Source organism: Astatotilapia calliptera, chromosome 7, assembly GCF_900246225.1.
Source record: "Astatotilapia calliptera chromosome 7, fAstCal1.2, whole genome shotgun sequence".
NCBI classification, from domain to species: Eukaryota; Metazoa; Chordata; class Actinopteri; order Cichliformes; family Cichlidae; genus Astatotilapia; species Astatotilapia calliptera.
The window spans coordinates 56,270,286-56,292,020 of NC_039308.1; the positions used below are offsets into that span (position 1 = coordinate 56,270,286).

The 21,735-nt window shown below is 41.2% G+C and overlaps 1 protein-coding gene across 1 annotated transcript in view; it reads right to left on the reverse strand.

Moving 5' to 3' along the window:
• The window catches only part of fkbp16 (FKBP prolyl isomerase 16), a 33,218-nt gene extending 12,487 nt beyond the window's left edge, over window positions 1-20,731 (reverse strand). Inside the window, exons 1-3 of the mRNA XM_026175984.1 lie at window positions 19,857-20,731; window positions 19,462-19,631; window positions 18,328-18,416 (exon numbers count right to left, since the gene is read on the reverse strand). Coding sequence (XP_026031769.1) covers window positions 18,328-18,416; window positions 19,462-19,631; window positions 19,857-20,298 — 701 coding nt within the window. The 5' untranslated portion in view covers window positions 20,299-20,731. The remainder of the gene's footprint in view (window positions 1-18,327; window positions 18,417-19,461; window positions 19,632-19,856) is intronic.
• Window positions 20,732-21,735: the final 1,004 nt, after the last annotated feature.

Here is a 21,735-nt window from a genome sequence, read left to right on the forward strand (position 1 = left end):
AGTTCCTGTGTTTCCATATTTGTTTGTTTCTGTTCCTTAACCCTGCTGATGGAAGTGTTTGTAATCTGTTATGCTGATGGTAATTTGGACTGGCTGTTTAAGACAGTAACTAAAAATTATTGCTGTGACTCCCTTGTATTGTGGCCGATCACTTTTATTATAAAGGATCTTGTTATTTGTACAGTTATACGTTTATTTAAAAACAAAAGCCTGATTTTAATCTGTTCCTCATTTTCAAAACGTGTTGCGGAGAAATAACTCTACAGGCCTGACCAAAACTAGAGCAACGAGAAGACATACAGGAAGGTTTTCTGGGTGGGAGCAGCAGGACAGAGCCCGAGGCTGTGAGGGATCAAATTTCTAGGTGTCACAGAAGCAGTTAACGCCTTAAATAGACTTTCTTACAAAATTTACATACTGAATGAAATGCTGAAATGTTACAGCAACAACACCGATATACTCAGCAGAAATTCCACGAATATCCCATTTCTGTTATCTCCAGTGATGAGGACATTGTCTGCTTCTAAGCGCAGTGACTTTACTGTGCGGCATTTGCGTGACACGGTTGTCTTTGTCATAATGGGCCTGCAGATCAGATTAAAAGCAGAAATGTTTCCACACTTCTCGTGCTCATGTGAATGCGAGTGAGATAAGGATGCGCTTTTCCCTCTTGTGTCACGAGGCGAGTATGAATTCATTATAGATGACTTTGATTCATGTGGCTTAGCAAACTTCCTCATTAAGGTGTTTGATAGTGCAGCTGACTCATGCTGTTATCTGTCACGCAGACCCCTGGCTGCTCCGAATGAAAGGAAAAACTCCCTCGGAGGAAAAATAGTGGTCACTTTGACGTCACGCGCTCCATAAATGATGGAAAGGACGGCGATGTGCCTCATCCTGGTTCCTATGGTTACAACCGTCCAATATACCGTAATAAATGCAGTGTGCAGGTGGTATGATAATGCAAAATGCACGAGGATTTATGAGGCTGTTTATTTTTTCCGGTGGTGAAAACATGTCTGTGCGGAGCCTGTTTTGACTCTTGGATGGACAGCCAGCATCAATACAGCCACGCAAAGAAGCTTAGCTATAATCCTGGCAGTGGTGAGACGTCGCAGCTGTTTTTCCTCGCCTGCTGCCGCACTAGTTAATTTGCAGCAAAACAGCCTCATATTACAGTCAGAGATCAAGAAACCAAACTACCAGTGTAAGACTTTTCAGCTGCTGCCGCCGCATGCACTCTCCTCTCCTGTTTGTTTTTAGTTCCTCCTCCAAGAATGAACCAATGAAACTGTGCTCACAGGGATCAAAGACATCTCCTGTCTGCATACTGGTTCTTGAGCCCCTTGAAAGCCCCCTTATAAGCTACAGCACATTCTACTTAGGCCTGTTAAAATGAATCTCATCTCAGCTCTGGGCTACCTGCAGGGCATACAGTGGATTTTTAATCATAGGGATGGGTACTTGTCCAGTCGTTTCAGAGAGACTCCAGAGGATCATTTGGTTATACAACTTTATTAAGTAGAGAAAGTACAGTACGTCCTGTAATTATCTGCCTGGCATGGGTCAATGTCAGTACTAGTACCTTCTGTAAAAATGACACGAGGATGCGAGTGCAACAGAACTATGCAAACATCAGTATATCCAGTGCAGTTTACGTGCGAAGATCCCACTGGTTACACTGTAACGTGTGAAAAAATAACCAGGTTGTGTCCTTGATATCTAACGCAAATTAACATTGGCTACATTTTGGATTTTTTTGCCAGCAAATCTCTTTTTTAGGATTTTCTCAGGTCCCACCCGTGCAAGTGTGAGTAAAATGTGTGTCCTACAAAAAGGTCTTCAGCTTTTATGTTTAAATTTACTGCATACTGGAATATTTTCATTTTATACAGTAAAAGAGACGTCTCTTTTTTCTGCAACTCACCCAAACCATTATTTAAGTCACTTTGTTAGGTACGCCTGTTCAGCTGCTCGTCAGCCAATCGCATGGCAGCAGGTCGGTTCATTTAGGCATATATTAAAGGTGTCAAAATGATGTGCTGAAGTTCAAACTGAGCATCAGAATGGGGTAGAAGAGCCATTTAAGTGACGTTGAACATGGTATCACTGTCATTGCCTGACCTGACCACAGTATGAAAGATGGATGTAGCTACCGTGACATCATCCACTGTTTCCTGAAGTCCCATTTTGGAGCCTCGAGAAAAAAATTCCCTTATTGCCATCTCAGTTGCAAAAAAACAGAGCAGGTCTGAGCTTGCTCCGGACTTGTGACTGACTAATTTGTAGCCAATCAGTGTGCGGTTTTATACCACAGCTAATCCTCCACTCTCAAGTAGAGCTTAAAATTTTCAAAATAGACTTAAAAAATAACCAAAAAGATTGAGTTAGTCAGTGAACTCAGAAGGTAAGTCTTTACAGAGTTCAAGACAGAAAGCTGTTTTTTAATAGACTTCTATAAATTGAGAGTCCTTTGTGACCACCATCTGGTGCCCTAAAAAAGTCTAAAACACTTTTGCATTGGCTTCATTTCTCCTATAGAAAAGCTACGTCCATGTTTTTACCATCTATGAGTTAAATGAGCAGATGTGAGATGTTCAGAAATGACAGGTCTACTAGGATTTTCCTGAACAACCATCTCTAGGATTTACAAAGATTGGTATGAAAAAGGATTAATATCCAGTGAGCGTCATTTCTCTGAGCACATACTGTAGAAGGACATCTCTGAAAGGACAAGACCATAAACTTCTTGGGTGCCACTGCAGTCAGCTAAGGAGAGACAAATTGTAACAATTCAAAGCAAAATTGGACAAAAGTGGACACCAAAACTGTTCAATAGACGATTTGAACATTGTTTTCTGGTCTCATGAATCTCAGTTTCCACTAATAATGTTCATACTGAATGCTTCCTCTGCCAAGTAATTACTCAGGGTTATGGTGAATCTTTAATGATGAGGACTATTTTTATGTACTCATTGCTTAGAGTTGTTTGAACTGACTCAGTATTCATGGTGAGCAAACAGATGACGAGAGAGATAACCAGCAAGCATCATAAACAGCACAGAGTTGCAGTGGTTAGTGCAGGACAAGAGTGAGACAATAACAGGACTCAGGTAATCCCGCTGGTGTAGCAGATCAGTGGATTTAGAGATTCATCAAAAGCCACAACTTATTGCACATCATGGAACATATACAAGGAAATGTTATCGTGTCATAGCAGGAAGTAACAACAGTATGCGTGACTTATAGTTTTCACTAAGTGTACCAGTAAGGAGAGTCAGTCTCCAAATAACAAGAATCCTGGAAGTACCTAACGTAAATGGAATGTGGTCAAGAATGTGCATAAAAATGGACCAACGGGTTTCATGTAATCCAGTTTTTAAAGCCTGAAGCTACGAGTTTTCACCTTTGCCATTTTTACTTTTTAAAAACAGACACCAGAAGCATGGGACAGATTTGACTGTGAAACCGAAAGACACTCTTCAATCATATGGCAGGCCCTCCCTAAAACATATCTGGCTTTATCATCAAAGAAGACGGCAATCAGTGGTGGAAAGAATCGACCACGATAACATCAGCTGAAATCTCAGTTGACAAATGGTTTTTGTGTGTGTGTGTTTTTCTAAACAAACTGTTAATGGAGCTTAAAGCAAGAAAACCCTTGCAGCAAATGTGAAGAATTAGAAATTTGATGAAATATTGACCCATTAAAATAAATATATTTTTGATAAAAATCCATCTGCTCTTAAAATCTAAGAGCGAATTTGCCCCGCAATAGGACACCGGCGAGCTCCAGCTCTCTGCAGTCAATGACTGAGTGAAGAAAGTTCAAAGCTTTGCAACAAAAACAACACCTTTTCTCTGACTCACAGGTGAGCAGGAAGTTTCAGTTTCTACCTTATGCAATAATCTGAAATCTCTCAGCTTTGAGGATCTGATGTGTGGCAGCATCTAGATGAATTATTCCCCTCCACCCCCAGCCCCTAAAAAAAGGCTCAGAGCTCTTGCTGAGTGTTGGGGAGGATGCAATCTGTTTCCCTGTGAAATTTACCACTGCAAGTCATTATCTATTAAATCACTCTCACTGTTATCTGCAGAAGAAATCTTAGCCCTGGATTGACTCTTAAGTCCATAATCAATCAATATGAACAAGCAGCTATCTCGGAGGTGTGCACGCTCCGGTCAAGAGGCAATTTCTCAGGCAGCCCAAGGCTCTAAGATTTAGCTTCAGTGGATCCACTGAGATGTTAATGTGAAGCGATGGCAGCCAGGTTCTTTCTTTGGGCAGACATTATGTCTACTGATTATATAAACCAAATATTTCCCAGTTTTGGATTTCACACTGGAACTTCAAAGCTCACAACAAATTCAGAGGAAGGAGCCAAAATATCCTGCTCTTTGAAAGATGAAAGTCCTCCTCCTCCATTACTCTTACACTTCACATAAATGTCTGCCCACTTCAGTGGAGCCCGAGCGTTTTATGCTTCCTGATTGGATGATTTAACTTCCATTCAAATCGAAAAATTCCTTTTTCTTCCCTTTTCCCCCCCAGAAAATGTGATTTGAGCATAAAATATGGGTGAGACGTTAATTACCATTCAACGAGGTCTCCTGTTTGCCTCCCTCTGTGTTTGTGAACATTAATGTTTGATCACAAGCTTCTAGTTGCTTTATGTGTGACATTCTGGGCACGGAATAAATGTCATAAAGAGATAGCTATCAGAAATTAATTTCCCTTCTAAGTCTGAACTGTCAAATGTGCATGTGCCGAAACCAGATAACGCCCGCCGAGAAAATGTCACCATTTCTGCAATATCGTTTTGCACAACAAACAGACAGGAGCTATCACGCTCCCCCCGACTCATTATTAAACAAGATGTAACTTTGAATCGGCGGTTGTTGCTCCCCCGTGCACCTGTGCACAGCTACACCTGGCCTTGGTGCCTTTTTTTCCATGTTCGACGTGTTTAAAGAGTCATTTACGAGCAAGCATGTTGACTCTCCTGAAGGTGTGCTGTGTGTACATCAGACAACAACGTCATGGCCATTATTCACTGTCACTTCGGTGTCCAGGAGAAATATGACTGCCTCAATAAGTGTGTCTCTATAATCTAACCAATTAAAGCCACAGCTTCTTTTTACCAGCAGCCAGCTGTGCCTCCCTGTGTAGCCTGTGAATGAAAAGCAGCACCCCGAACTCCTGACCTATTAGTCAGGTTGTCATGGAGGAGCAGCCCTTGTCTGCAGGCTCTTTGTCTCTCCCTCCATCTCGTTGTGTCGACTATGAGACCTGAAGCGTTAATCATGACTAAAACATCCAGATTTCTTAAGAGGAAGGGCTTGGCTTTACTCAACCTGAGCCTGTGGAAAAGGGACAGGTCCCTCTCATCACAGAGTTCTCAGAAAACAAACACAGACGAGCACATTTGCAAAGAATTCCAAGCCATTTATGCTCCTATTATATTCGCAAACACACTTGTTTTCCTCTGCGGATAATGCATTGTTTTGGCACATGAGCTCACTTGTTTTGTCCTTCACCATCTGGAATAACAATATGAAACATTATCAGAGTGCGGCTAATCCCATCAGTGCTATCAAACAACAGAGACTGTTTCATTTATAATGAGATCTCGTAATGAGGCTGAGTTAATCCCTTAAGCTCGAGGACTGCACATCTGATTTTGATTTCGTAGCGAGGACGTCAGCGGGAGTTCGTCCTCAGCAGACGTGTGATGACGGTGCGCTGACGTCTCAGTGCGATGAGTCATGCTCCACGTCCCCGCTGACGGTACCTCTTCATCACCTCAACACACAGACACACACACACACACCAGTGCCACTTGTCACTCTCCTACAGATCTCTCCTCTGAGCTCCTCGGCTGCACTCGTCACCTCACATCCTTTCACAGCAGCAGCAGCACATTTCTCTACTGACAACCACTGCATGAGCTGATTTGCACAGGCACACTGTCTTCTCTGCCTCAGCCTTCAGAGAGCATGGTACCTTAAACATTAACCCACCTATGCAGTGTGTATGTGTGTGCAGTGTCAGAAACAGCTTGCCCCCTCCAGTATCCCATCTGCTTCCATTCTGCTGCAGTTCCAAATGAACACATACGTGTAAAGTGGCCACTCTTGTGTGTTTTCCCTCATCAGCCTGTTTGAGCTCACTCCACAGGAGAGCTGTAATTTTCCGAGTTTTAAATGTGAACGTCAAGTTGCAAAATCATAATAGGAAGTGTCTTTTGTGAGCCACAAATGACGAGCGGGACAGGGTGGTCCTGGAAGTCAAAGGATCCCAGAGGCAGGTTCTGTGTTTGAGAGAACGACGAGGAAGATTGAATGGATTGGATTTATATAGCGCTTTTCTAGGCACCCAAAGCGCTTTACAATACCACTATTCATTCACTCTCACATTCATACACTGGTGGCGGCAAGCTACGGTTGTAGCCACAGCTGCCCTGAGGCAGACTGACAGAAGCGAGGCTGCCATATCGCGCCATCGGCCCTTCTGGCCAACACCAGTAAGCAAGTAGGGTAAAGTGTCTTGCCCAAGGACACAACGACCAGGACAGAGGGCCCAGGGATTGAACCGGCGACCTTCCGGTTACAGATGCGATTCCCAACCCCCTGAGCCACGGTCGCCCATGAAAGCAGCTATGAATACAAAGCAACAAAGACCAGTGTATCCACTAAACAAAGTTTGGCATATGACATGCCATCGGACCACATCAGCAGCAACAGTTATAGCAGTTCTGGACAGCATCACTTGGTTGTCATACAAAGAGGAAAGAAGTAATAACCTTAGTAATTTAGACCGTGTCTTTTAGATGCTCGTCATCTGAAGCATGCTGACCTCTTCACAAGGCTTAATGCCCTTAATTTAAATTTCACACAGCTAACATACAGCACAGTTAACCACAAGCTGCTTTTAAAATCAGGTTTGGTCAGCCATCTAGTCCTTATCATGCTCCACTAATCTCTGTGCCTCTCCATCTGTGTGTTTTGTAGACAGCAGGCATGGATGGTAAAAAAGGTGCTGGTGGGGCTGAAGAGCTGTCTCACGTGTGGTCCTTCATGTCCCCCTGCACAGCAAACACTGGAAAACAGGCTTTTGTTGTAATATGGTGGTTGTTCAACACAGCATACAATACCTAAGGCCACAGTGGACCAACAGTGTGGTGTTTGAGTGCAGGCATCATGTTTTGACACCAAGGAGAGTAACATTTCAGATATGAGGGTTGGTCAGCAGGTACAGATATTGACGTCCCTCTCAAGAAGAGTACCATGGTTAACCGTATTCTGTAGCGGGAATGGGATATATAGTTTATATAGAGAGTTTTACCTTAGGTGGAAATGTTTGGGTAAAAACCAGTTTTTAGCTACGGAGATGATGAGGATTAATACAGTGTAATAACAAAAACACATGAATAAAATAATCACTATTTTATAATCTCAGAGGCCACAGCCAAATGTTCATTTGCTGATCATTTTTTTGTCCTTTTATAAATTTTTGAAAGCTTAAGTTTTAGTTATAATTAATCTTTTTTTTTTCTATTTCCTGTGTTTGTTTTGGACCTGAGCAATGTGATAACAAAAAACGTACTAATATGGCCATGAAGAATTTATAAGACCCCAGCCACACAGGCCTAGAGGCTAGTCCACAAAAAATGAGGGACATGAGGTAAAAAGGAGAGTGGCTGCGAGTGGTTGCTTAAGGCTGATGACAGTCACAGAGAAAATAGAGCTATAGTTTCCCCAAAAGTTGATTCATCTGGACGTAGCATTTTCAGTGGGAGAAATGTTTCGTCACTCATCTAAGTGACTTCTTCAGTCTCAGCTGACTGCAGGTTTCCCAATCTTATTAACAGTACATTTGCATAATGACTGAAACTAGCACGACTGAAGGAACAATGGGCTGGGAGGTCAGTTCCTTGATCATTAATATGAAAATTCTAATGACCATTGATCATCAACCACTGATCAAAGCCCACTGATCAATGGCCATGAGTACCATTCACAGAGAGTTCAGTGGTACTAGTTTCAGTCATTATGCAAATTTTATGAAATCGTCTTACAAATGACATGACTTAATGTGTTTAATTATCCCCACAGTGCATCCACTAAGACAAACTCTTACTGTGTTTTTTCAGTGAGTCAAATTCTGCTATTACATTTTCAATTAGTAATTAAAACTACACTCTGTTTTGGTGATGCACTATGAAATATAAACTATGGATGAGACTGATCTCAAAGCTACCTAGCATTGCATCCAACAAAATAAAATAAAATAAAACAAATGATGGCTTATGGAACTGGATCTGGAAATCCGGCCTCAAGAATTCACACAGTTTACTTTGATGAGAAACACTGAGTGTATATATAGGCTTTGTTTGTTTACTCCCAAATTATGTACTCTGATTACTTCTTTCGCCACTGTTTTTAGTCGTCATCACAAGGATCATTCTTGTGGCCTTCAGATAATATTTTAGGTATAAATTGCATAATTGCAGAATAATAAATCTGTGAAAAACCACACCACAGCAAAAGTAGAGTTAAGGGGAAAAAATGCAGTGCCAAGTTAACCGGGCCTATCAAAGTGGGATAAAAGAGGAACACAATAACCAGCAACCATAAATAAAAAGCTGAAAATAAGCACTGTAAGATTAAAACTAGACAAGAATTATAAATCCTTATCCAGTACCAGTGTTACTCTACCAGGCCTTACTGCTCTAAAATAAACAGTCTACCTAAAATTCAATAAAAGAACATTTCAGTTTAGGAGATTTACTCTCCCTCTAAATACCCCCTGCCTGACCACAGAAAGCAGAAGTAGATATAAATGAGGGCAGTGCTATATTACAACCCAGGCTGTCGATGTGAGAGATAAGCCTGCTAGCAGTAGGGGAAAAAGGTAAACATCCAGGGAGATTAGATGAAGGACATGCACAGTTCAAACAGTGGCCTGAGTGGCAAAATACTGCTCGCGGCGCCAAAACAACTTCATCATCTAGATTTCAGACGGAAAAGCAAAAGGTCAGTTCAGTTCAGATTTAATTTTAGCTTAAGTTTGATACGTTAAAGCCACAATCTACTGGGCAGTTGTTACAAGCAGAAGTAGTTATGCCGACTCAAAGCTGAGCCTGATCTTATCTAGAGCGTGTTACAGCTGTCAGTGCTTGCTGGTCTGCTCCTGAAGCCTGAGGACTGGGTGTGGTTTCAAGTCAGCCTGCTGTCTCTTTGCTGGGAAAGGAACACACAGACACACACGCATAGACCAAAAGCTACAGTCAAACTTGTTCAGGTCACGTGACACAAGTGAAGCCAAAAGTTCATCTTGTTCACATCTGCTTCTGGAATCCCTCACTGATGACAAACAGTGAAGCGAGGCACAAAGTTGCTCATAGTACTGTGAGTTATACCAAACAGCCAATTGTTTGCCTAACTAATTTTGCACAGGGTGGAAACACCAGTGTGGAGATGAATGGTTTATGTAAACGGGTTTTCCACAGAGGAGCATCTCAAAGGTCACATTATTCATTTGACCCAGTTGGTTCTGCACAGTGAGTCACACAGAGGAACTCCACCTCAAAGATTTTCTGAATGGACAACATGGTTAGATTTAAAGAGACGGGGGAGGTGAGCTTGTGTGCACTAAAGTGACAGACACCAGTGCACTTGCGTGGCAAGTGAGTCATCCTACCTGTCTGCTGGCAACTAACTAATGTAATGGAAAGCAGAACTGCCAGTTCTTGGCCGTGTCTTGTTACAGTGGGTGATAGGAAGAGAGATTAGCTTGCATAAAGAACAAATGAGCATGCTGGTGGTCCATAGGCGCTGCACAAAGTAGTCTACATGATGGAGCTGTACACTGTCACGTGGGGGCGGTGTCAAAAGTATGTCTCTTGTTTGGCTCATCTCAAGGATTAGCTTCTGTCAGGTAGGACACACAAGTCACAGAGAAAAATAAAAATTTTTTAGTGAAGTGAAACCAGAAGTTCATATGTGTCCAAAACTGGGTCTGTACTTCTCTTTTTGAGCTTTGATGGTTTGAGGTTCTTCTTCTTCGTGGTGACCTTTGATGTTGTTTCCTTTCCTGCTCAAGTCAACATTTCAACCAACCAGCATTCAAATTATGTTTAGTGTCATCATAGCTGTCCACTGTGAGCTTTTTAGAGGACTCCAGTGTGCAAGTTTGACTACTCTGAATTCCTGTAATCCCTGTCTCTAGCTAGCCAAAGACCCATTAAAACTGGCACCAGTGCATGGCCATAAATCCCACACAACACCCTTTTAATTATTCCTGCAACACAGAACACGTCAAACTGCTTTTCTGTCTGTGTTTTGGACACGAACAAGCCACTATGCCAGTCGTCTATCCTTACTCACAGTCAGACTTGATCAGGCTTGATCACTGTGAATCTATCTGTGCGCTTTCCTGCTTAAAGAAGTGTCGCCGGCACCTGTCTGCTTCCCTCCCTGTCGGATATGGGTGTGCCTCAGAGGCCTTGGGAAAAGATTTCCACACTTAGCTTAACATCTTAAAAAATGCAAACAAACAGAGTGCTATTTCAACGGTCATTGTATACTGTCTGTTTGTTCCAACTAAATATTTGTTATTTTATGTCACACACGCACATGCGTACACTTGAAAACTGACAAGTTGTTTTATCTGTTTTACAAAAGCTGGATGTCCCGTATGTCCGAGTGAGTAGCCTGAGGCTTAACATGAAGTAACAGTTAGATTAAAAACAGGAAATGAAGTGTGCAGGAAATACTTTGGTAGACTTTAATAGCCATGTAACTGTGTCTCTTATGCTATTTATAGACTTTGCTCACTGTCCATTGTTTTTTAGATCGTCACTGGTGAACATTTCAAGCTTTAATTGAATGGCAAACCCACTTATATATTACATAACCGGTTATATTTAAGCCGTCCTTCATTCCCAGGTGTCACTTCAATTAGTCACCTCAAAATTTACCTTGGGTCCCACTCTTTTGGGGTCATTAAAGGTTAATTCATCAAGTGTCTGTATATCCTTGACATTCCTTGATCTCTGGTGACATCACTGCTAGCATCAGCTTGTCAGTACTCATTCACAGTATTGCAGTGTTGGTTAATGGGGAAATTATGGGTCAGCAGGGGTAGTGTGTGGGCAGTCTGTGCACAGGAAGACGGACAGCCCGTCTACCAGCAGAGAGTGTCTGTTGTCAGATGGCAGTAGTGTCAAAAACGTGTGGTACAACCGGTCTATTGGCTTCTCTAGGTCCTTAAAACAGCTGTCAAGAAGAGCAACATTATAAAAACACAAAGAGCTGAAGTGAAACTGAGTGTTAAAAACAATGTCTAGTGTCCACTGCAGCCACTATCTTGACTTTTCATGCTGTACGCTTTCTTTTTTCTTTCTTTTTTAAACATTTTTCCTATTCCTGGTGAATGTCACAGGTGAGATTTTGGAAAACAGCTTGAAAATATGTTTGCGGTGGTTGAAAAATCCTCTCCGTAGGCTCTCTGTAGGCAGATAACCTCAGCAAATTTAGTAGCATAAATTAAGCATAAGACAGTTCACCACTTCACAGTATCATTGGGTCATGGTATTTTAACTGAATTAATATTGTGATGAGAAACCTGGAAAGTGAATGATATCCCTATAAGCACAAACTGTACTGTGTGTTTACAGCTAAGTAGAACAGTAGGAAAAGTTGTTAATATCAGCATGTGAGCGTGTTAGGTTAATAAAGCCTTATAACAGATGTTTAGCCTCACAGCACTGCTTAGATAGGAATAGACTAAGAAATAAAGTGCTGTAAACAGCTGTTCCCCCCCACAATTACATCTTTTAGATCATTAAACAAATTTTAATACAAAGATAACTCAAACAAAAACTATCACCACCATGTTTGACAGCTTGTGTAATGATCTTTTAATTAAATGCTGTTAGTTTTACCCCAGATGTTACGGGAGTAAAATATTCCCAAAAATTTGACTTATGTTTCGTCAGTCTGCAGAATATTTTCCCAAAAGTCTTGAAGATCACCAAGATGTTTCTCTGGCAAATGTGAGATGAGGCTCTGTGTTCTTTTTGGTTGGCTGTGGTTTTCTCCTTGGAGCTCTCCCAGTTATTGTTAAATCATGAAATCTGACCATAACTGAGTAATTTTGATATGCTGGGCTTTTCCCTCCCTTTATAAATGAAATAATCATTTAAAAACTGCATTTTGTATTTACTCTAGGTAACTCTGACTAATATTAAAATTGTTTGATTATCTGAAATGTGTAATTATGAAAAAAAGGAAATCAGAAAGAGGTGAAATACTTTTTCACATCACTATGTGTTTGTTTGTATTTTATTATATTTCCCATCTCTTCCAAGCCAGCATTGCACTCCAACAACACTGTCACACAGACAATCTCAAGGAAACCGATGAAAATCAAGCAGAGATTCTTCTTCTGTGTCGAAACTTGCACACCAATTACCCACAAAGCAATTTGATTTATTTGTTTGGAAGCGTGTAGTCTTCAGACCTAAGCAACACTGCTTCAAGCAACATCTCCTGAGACAGTCTTTACACTTAAAAGAGTCCAAATGACTTTAGAACATTTCTTCACACATGCTCCAGTACTCACAAAGACTTGCAAACAGAATTTGTTGTTCAAAAGTAACAAAGTTTCCCTTTACTGTCAGACAGGAGTGCCTTTCTCAGTCTTTAGAATATTGGAGGAAACCAGTCCAGGATTTTATCAATTCTTCAGTCGGATCCAGTGTGATATTAGAAGGAAAAACGTTTTGCACTCACACTGAGATCCATGTATTACAAAATTACAATGATTGTTAAGGTGAGTCTTACAGTACTTTCCCATGAACGGAAGCTTTATAAAGTGTCTTTCACCTTTCCAACAATAAAGTCAGAAGAGTAAAGGTGGTGTAAGCAAAGCTCCAGAAGTTACCAAGCCCACATCCCCTGGGGCCAAAGAGAAGGAGATTCCTCCCCTCCACTTGTTTGTTTTTCTCTCCTCAGAAACTGACAATAGCCGTCTCCTGTTCTTCTGCCCTTCCTTTAGTGGCTATTCATAGGTGTATTGCAATTGCATTTTGCACTTCACATTCTCTCTTATGAACTTGATGAAGATGAGCAGAGAAAGAAGGAACTAATTATGTAATTTTGTATTTTTTTGATCCAGATAACTGTGTTTAAAATTGTAAGATAGGATTTTGGCCCCTTAGCTGAGAACACTACAATCATCTAGCTATGTGTGTACTTTGATGCTTTACTGTCCTGTCAGGAGATGGTATAACTCACATACTGATAATAAAACCCCAATGGTAACTGAGTCGATCTGACCACACTTATAATAATTCATTCTGGAAATCAAATGAAGGTTTTAATTTTGGATTATTTTCAAACTAAACTCTAAGTGCCACTTTGCCAAGTTTATATGAATGTATCTTAACATTCGTTAGCCTGAAAGCAGAAAAGGGATGTTTGATGAGTGCTCTAAATACTGACAAATATCTAATCAGCTGACCACATGCAAACAACTGTGTATCTACACTGTTGGTTACCATGATCTGCTGAAATTCAAACTCAATATCAGAAAAGGGGAAGAAAAGTGAAGTGGCATGGTTGTTGGTGTGAGACGGGCCAGTTGGAGCATTTCAGAAACATGTAATATAGTGGGTTTTTCCACACAACCACCTCTAGGGTTAATAGAAAATGGTCCAAAAAAGAGAAAATATCCAGTAAATGCCAATTCTGTCTGAGAGAAAATACCTCATTGGTGTCAGAGCTCAGATGAGAATGGTCTGACTCTGCCAATCTGATAGGGAAGCACTTCAGAGGGTCATTAATATGGCCCGAAAAGTCATTGGACATCCTCTTCCCTCCCTGAAGGACCTCTACAGCACTCGCTGTCTCAAGAGCGCACGCAGCATCCTACAGGACTGCACACACCCAGGACACCGGGTATTTGAGCTGCTGCAGTCTGGCAGGAGGTTCAGGCTGCTGTGGTCGCAGACGAACAGATTCAAGGACAGCTTTTACAACAGGGCAATAGCCCTAATCAATGCAAACAGCTGAACTGATTGCCTAATTCCCTGGACTTTTTCAGGGGGTAACAACAATAAAAATAAAAATATTTATATTCATAACAAGGTTCAAAAATAACTATGTGCAGTACACATACACTTATTTTTCTTTTTATTACTTTTATTACATAAGTTGCTGTGTTGTGTTGTGATGTGTTGTGTTGTACGTGCTGACGTGGGACAGTTTTCCAATTTCATTGTACTATTGTACTGTGGAATGATCTGCCCTTGCATGTTAGGCAGGCCTCTTCTCTCTCTGAATTTAAAAGTCTTCTTAAAACATATTTATTCGCTGAAGCCTTTGGCATTGATTAGAGGGGTTGACTCAATTTGTTTTAACATGTTTCAATTTATTGTATCTATTTATTTTATTGTATCTCCTTTTTAATTTTCTTTACGTATGCTATTAACATGTACAGCACTTTGTGAAACTCTGGTTTTATGTTAAAGTGCTTTAGAAATAAAGTTGGTATGGTATGGTATGGTATTGTACTATGTGTGGCTGTGCAATGACAATAAAGACTCTTATCTTATCTTATCAATAGTAACCCAATTTGTTACAATCAAGGTATGCAGAAGAGCATCTCTGAATGCACAACACATCAAACCTTGAAGCAGATGGGCTACAGCAGCAGACCAACACTCTGGTCAACTAAGAACAAGAATCCGAGGCTCCAGTTTGCACAGACGCACTAGAACTGGATAGTAAAGAATCACAGTAACGTTGTCTGGTCTGATGAGTCTCAGCTTCTGCTGGGACTTTCAGATGGTAGGGTCAAATTTAGCATAAACAATCTGAAAGCATTAATCCTGCCTTGTATCAACAGTTCAGGCTGCTGGTGATGTAATGGAGTGTGGTATATTTTCTTGGCACTATTTGTAGTACCAACTGAGTATTGTTTAAAAACACAGAGTACCTGACTATTGTTCCTGACCATGTCATCCCTTCATGATGACAGCTTACCCATCTTCCGATGGCTGCTTCTAGCAGTATAACAGACCATGTAACGAAACTCAGATCATCTCAAACTGGTTTCTTGAACATTACAATTCACTGTGTTTAAATGGCCTCCAGAGTCACCAGATCTCAATCTAACAGAGCACCTTTGGGATGTGGTTCAACTGTAGATTCACATCACGGCAGCCAACAAACTGTGTGATGCTCTCATGTCAATCTCTGTAGGATCAATCAATCAATCAATCTTTATTTATAAAGCACTTTTCATACAGAAAAAATGTAGCACAAAGTGCTTTACATAGTTAAAAGCAGCCCATCCCACCCTCCAACTCACTCCCCACACTCTCAATACACATATATCCCCCCACCCACACACACATACACACACGCGCACACTTAAAGAGTAAAAATTGGGCTGGGCTCGCATGAGCCAAGTGAGGAAACATTATAACAGAGAGCCGTCTGCACCGGGAGCCGGTCACAGACCGCAGCCTCCGGGCTGGGCACACAGCAGAAGGGAGGCCAAGGAGCCCCCCAACCAGGCTGAGAGGACCCCAGAGACCCAGCAGCCACGGTCAATAACAGCCCCGGTGCAGAGAGCGCCCTCCGAGGAAACGGAGGGCGATGTTTCCAGCACATTGTTGAATATATGCCATGAAGACTTAAGATAGTTCTGAATGCAACAAGAGCTCCAACTCAATATTACAATGGTGTACCTAATAAGGTGGCTGGTGAGTGTATATATCATGTAGACATATCATATCCAAGCTTGGCTTTTGCACCACGTCCATGCTCTTAATATTTCTATTTAAAGTTTGTTTTAACATGTTTTATTTTGTAAACCAAGAAATTTAAAGTTGTTGTTATTTTTTATTTTAATAAGTACTTGTAATAATAAGCTGAACAGCAGTGCCAAATAAACAATACATGGATTGATGATAAATAGCACACAATACCCTCATAACACATTGTTGCAAAACTAGAATAATTAGCTGGCTGGCACTGTCCATCTGGACTTGGATAAAACTATTAATTTAACTCTGACACTTCCCAGTGGTCTAATTAACTCCACTTTAACATGTATGCCGCTGAGTTAGTTCTCAGTAATGCCAGGAGTAAATGTACGCCAACACCTTTGGTGCCAACACGAGTGTTAAACCTTCTGTTTATGTTTGTTGACAGCTGGCCAAAATAACCGTAGGGTGCACTCTCTTCACAGTGAGACAGAGCTAAAAATACATGTGCTGTGCATAATGTAAACTTTTCAAATTACAGTTCCTCCTTTTGCGAGTTTAGCCGTACAGCGAAAGCAGCTACTGGTGATAGATAAAGTTGTTGACTTTGGGGTTGCGCAGGACAGATGAGGTAGGCTCGCTCCGGCTCCTGAAGGTTTTATGAATGCTAAAGTGCCCGTCCAGAGATCAACAGATGTTAGCTTCCACTCCTCTCTGATAATGACCTGCTGATTGAGGGGATGCAGTCTGTGTCTCTGACTAAGTAGCATCTCTCAGCGGGAACAGAACTGACGCACACTTCTGTTCCACAAAAAGGCGAACATGATGAAGTCTTTTGTCACTTGTAGTCTTTAAAGGGCTCTGAGCTTTTCTTTCTCACAGGACAAACGTCAGCGTTCCTTAATCTTTTATTCTGTAACCAAGTGGCTAAACACTGCCAACATTTGCCAGCGTTTCATCATCCTTGTGTTCACCTCCTTTCAAAATTCACATTTGCATTTCATGATCACATTAGACACTGCAGCCAGCCCATCACCCACACTCCGAACTAAAGACCACTCCACCGCCCTGTGCTGAATCACACTGGCACCCTTCTTGCAGACAACGGTGAAGTGGCATTGTGCGCAACAGGTGACTAACACAGTTCAATCCACTCAGCAATGTGCCTTCAAACAGAAAGAGGCTGCTGAGATTTAGCCTCATTGTCTTATATTTTACAGCCATCACGTCTACAGTGAAACACGACATCTGTTGCTGCTTAAATTTACGCAGGCAGGTACAAGCTTATCCCTTGAAACATCCCACACTACTAAAATTCTCAAACGTCACACTAAATATTTAGTTTAGTGACAGACGAATATAATCTAAACCAGCACGAAGCTCTGATTGTCTACCTTTAGGCACAAATAAGTTTGACTCCACAGCACACAGCCCTAATCAGCTCCATCAAAACAATCATTAACTAACCTCCTGCTGTCTCTTACTGCACGCACAACGCTGGGCCAGATTCCAGACAACACCTCAGACACTCCTCATCCTTACCTCTCACACATCATGTCTCCGTAACACAAACAGAACCTTATGTACAGCACTCATTATAACCTACATGCACACTGGGGGAAAAACACTGTGTTCAGTAAATCTGAACAAAGTTCACTGAACCTTTTTCAGTCTTTCACTGATACATAGTATTTTGGGGCGTATAGATGTTTTTCTTATGAATTACTCTGAATTACAGCTTCTCAGTTAATGGTACAGTATGATTTACACCTAGAAAAAAATGCAGACAAATGTGATATTTGTTACTACTCTCCAGTCAGAGAGCCACTGTCTAATAATCTTTAATTTGCTCTAATGGGTGTGGGGCTATTCAAACATTAGTACAGAGCTCACATTATGGCTTTTAGAATTAAATTAATGGACACAATTTTACTTTTTATGAAATTGCTTAATATGGAATAAAATGCTGTGCGGAAAAAATGTTACAGCAACATCATGCAGGGGGAAACAAATCGCATTAAAAACATCTGCTAATATGTTTTCGTTAAGTCTTTTCACTGGTGTTATACACAATCTCATCTAATCACTGTGGTGCATTACTGTCTCATTCTCACGTGTTCAGGTTATCTAGAACAAACATTTAAACTATAAACAATCAGGTTTTCTGCAGTGACACACCAATCTCCTCTGTGTTTATCCTGACTCTTTAATGGTGTAAAGGTTATAAACCCAAACCAGTGGCCATAACGTGAGCGCTGCGCTCCCATAGGTCGGGATGTTGTGAACGCACCGGTGATAGGCAGCCTTTGCAGGCTGTTAGGAGGAAGCCATCTGCTCCTGTTTATGGTCCATTAACCCTGCTACCCCTGGATAACCAGGCCGCCCCCACAGCAACAGGTTCAAGAGGTCTGGGCGGCTAACTGGGATGATATCTAATTGTCATTCATGTTGAAAAAAAAAAGTAACAGCCCACTTCTTGTTTCCGTTTCATTGCATTTCATTAGTTCATAACATTATCATCAAACAACAATAACTGGAAAGTCCTTACCTTCCCAGAAGTCCATAGGCATACTGCGAATCTGTTAGCAGTAATGTGATCTCTCCTTTCTGCATGGACATGACACACTCCTCCAAGGCCTGCAGGTCTCAAAGTACAAGTCATTTAGAGGATTGAGTACGTATTATTTGAATTACACAAAAGACAGTGTCTGCTTCTTCTAACTGACTGCAACGTTAGATGATGAACTCCAAGTATCTGAACCTGGTTTTCCGATATGCTAGCTTAATGACTGTCAATGTCAGTCTGTCTGGTTGGTCTTATAGGTCTCGTTTGGACTTGGTTGTTTTGATATTAGAGGACAAGCAATAATTTTACTCGTGTGCCGCTGAGGTTTCCTCTTGTGCCACCACAAGAGGTTGATGGTTAAGTCTAATATTCATTGGATGGCTTACCTTTACATTTGGTTTATTATTTATTCATATATAGCTCAGAATATCTTCTGAATAAATAAGACAGAAAAACGTCGGTGAGCAATTCTGTTTTTTTTTTATGATTATATAACTAATAGCTATCTCATGAAGTTTCTTCCTGTTAAAATTGAGTTTTTCCTTCCCACAGTCACCAAGTGTTGGCTCATGGGAGATCGTGTGATTGTTGGGGTTTCTTTCTAATATTTTAGGGTCTTTACTTTACAATATAAAGTGTCTTGATTGACTATTGTTGAGAACTGGTGCTATAGGAGAAAAAACTGATTTGAATTTAATTGAACCTCATCAAGAGGATTCTGCCTCATTTTAGCAGCGCAGCAACAAATTATTGCATCTGTAATTATCTTATGAGCAGTAATTAAGTAGTAATTAACCAGTTCCAGATTTTTGGTTTCTGCCTGGCTCTTGCTTCTGACCTCGACTACACTTTTGGTTTTTTTCTTTTTTCTTTTGTTTTAATCACAAACAGGCCCATGTTCTGAGTCACTCAGAACATGGGCCTGTTAGCATGGGCATGTTAGCATGCTGATGTTAGCTCACGGACTCAGCAGCTTGGCTAGAGAGATTTCCTGACCTACTTTTTGTGTCTCTATCTGTCACTGTGTGATGTAATACAGAGACAAACAAGTGTGATGTAATACACACTCTCAATAATGCAGAAACACACGTTGTGGCAGAGGCTTAAAGCTTTCACCTGGTTCACATCTCCCTCTCCAATAACAAAGACAAGCTTGCAGTCCTTTTCCACCACAGTGCGGTCCTCCAGGACACACTGCATCTTTACAGTAACCTCCTGGTCCCAGGCAGGGTGCGGGCCCTGTGGAGTCCCAGGCTCCAGCACTTTCTTCCTCAACAGCCGGTCCTCTGCGTGAGGAAAGAAGAAAAGATTGTGCAGAAGGAAATGGGGTTAATCTGCCGTGGGTAAACACGTGCTCAGAAACAGCCACAAACAGGCCGGGCCTTAGCTTGGTCACGTTTTGGTCACTTGTTTTAGTTTGTCGTCAAAACTATATGAGACAGATAAAGGTTATAAAATCTAATTTATTAATTTTTTTAAAGGATTTCCTACCAACACATAATGTATCTTACCTGTAATCTCTGTCCAATCTTCTGCCATGAACAGGTCTTCAAAGCTTGTGGAAGTCCACTCCTGTGTGGCATATTCAGGAAAGAGACTCTCCGTGGAGCTGTCCCTCTCCAACACATCATCTTCTGTTGATGGGTCTTGAAATCTTACCATCTTCCAACTGTTTGATTTTTTGAATTTCTTCACTGCCTTGCATCTTGTCTCCCCACTCTCTTGCTCAGGATCAGAGGGGCTTTTTATCTCAGTGTCTTTATTCTCTGCTGCACTTCTCTCTGTTTCAGCCTGCTCACTCCCAAACAGCTCCTCGCCTTCCTCTGCAGGCGCACGGGGCAGCTCATTGAGACTGTTTCCATCAACAAGTCCGAAAATTGCCTCCTTCACCTCAGAATCTGTAGCCATTACTCCAGGGTCATTATGCGCTTCACAACATGGCTCTGTCTCCATTTCACTACAGAGAGCATGGGCCTCCAAAAGAGATGATCCTCGTTGTTCACCCAGTGGTTCCTTAGGTGTAGGTTAGGAGTTCTGTTCACCAACTATGGTGTGTCAGTGCAACAAAATATCTCCTTCAAATAATATTTACAAAAATCCATGTTGCGCTTCAGTAAATCCAGGTCAGATCCTTAAATCCTAGCTTCATCAGTGGTTTTTTCAAAGTGTTGGTCCCATGCCTACTTTCGGTACTTCTGCCGCACTTTGACCTGTCCTTTTTCCGCTCGTATCAGTCTTAGTCTACGTAGTTCAGTGATGACACTTTAGTACACACACACAAAAATGATCAATGTAAAGAAACTGCAACGCATCGACGCACTCTCAGCCAGCAGGGCTTGTGCAGTGGTAATCTACAGGATTAGAAGAGAAAAACCTAATCTGCCAGAACGTCTGTAAGCTTCTTAATGACTTCACCGTTGTGCTCCATAACGCAGTTTCCATGAATGCAGTATCTACCAATGAGCTCTCAGCAGACACAAGCTCCCACTTAATTTACCCCAAGTTGCACTGGAGATTTGTATATTCGCTGAAGTGTCACAGGATTCACAGATGACCCGTGATAACACCCAGGCTGCAAAGATGACCGTGGATTACAGTTTATGCACAATCCATTTGGCTTTAGTCACAGTTATTTGTTGGAAATGGAAATAAATGCAGTGTTTTATCCATCACACTTTCCATGCGATGTTTGCTTTTGTCATGGTTGTAAAGAAAATATATGCAAATGTTTCATCTTTAAAACACACAAGCCAGATTTTTTTAAGCTGCTATTTAACTTTACACCCCAGGCCAACAGCAGATTTACATTAAAGCAACACAACATGTATACACTACATGAGTAAAAGCACTGGGCTGTCTACATATTACAGCTACAAGAGCTGCTTGGCCATTGACTCATGCCACAAAGCTTCTGGTGCAGTTTCCTGTTGATGTTAATGCCAGAGGAAGTTATTGAATCACTAGCGCATTGGCAACTTTTACAACATCAGTGACCATACTCTACGACTTTACGTGGTCTGTGCCTTTGTGCCTTTTAGTTGCTGTGGTTCTTAAATGCTTCCACTTTGTAATAATACCACTTACAGTTGACCATGGAATATCCAAGAGAAAAGACATTTCAGAAACTGACTTATACTGGTTGCATTGTGTTATAGTATCATGCCCATTGCATGGCTAAGGTGCTTGATTTGACACAACTGTGGCAACAAGACTGAAAAACTCTGACTTTGAAGATTATGAGGTGTGGCCCAAAAGCATTTGTCCAAACATGTATGGGAGCAAGATATTTGGAAAAGTGAGATTTCTTTTTTGTTCTACACTTCCAATTAGATTTATCTCATAATAAAAAGTGTGATAAACTATTCTGCTCTTTTTTTAAAAACTAGGAAG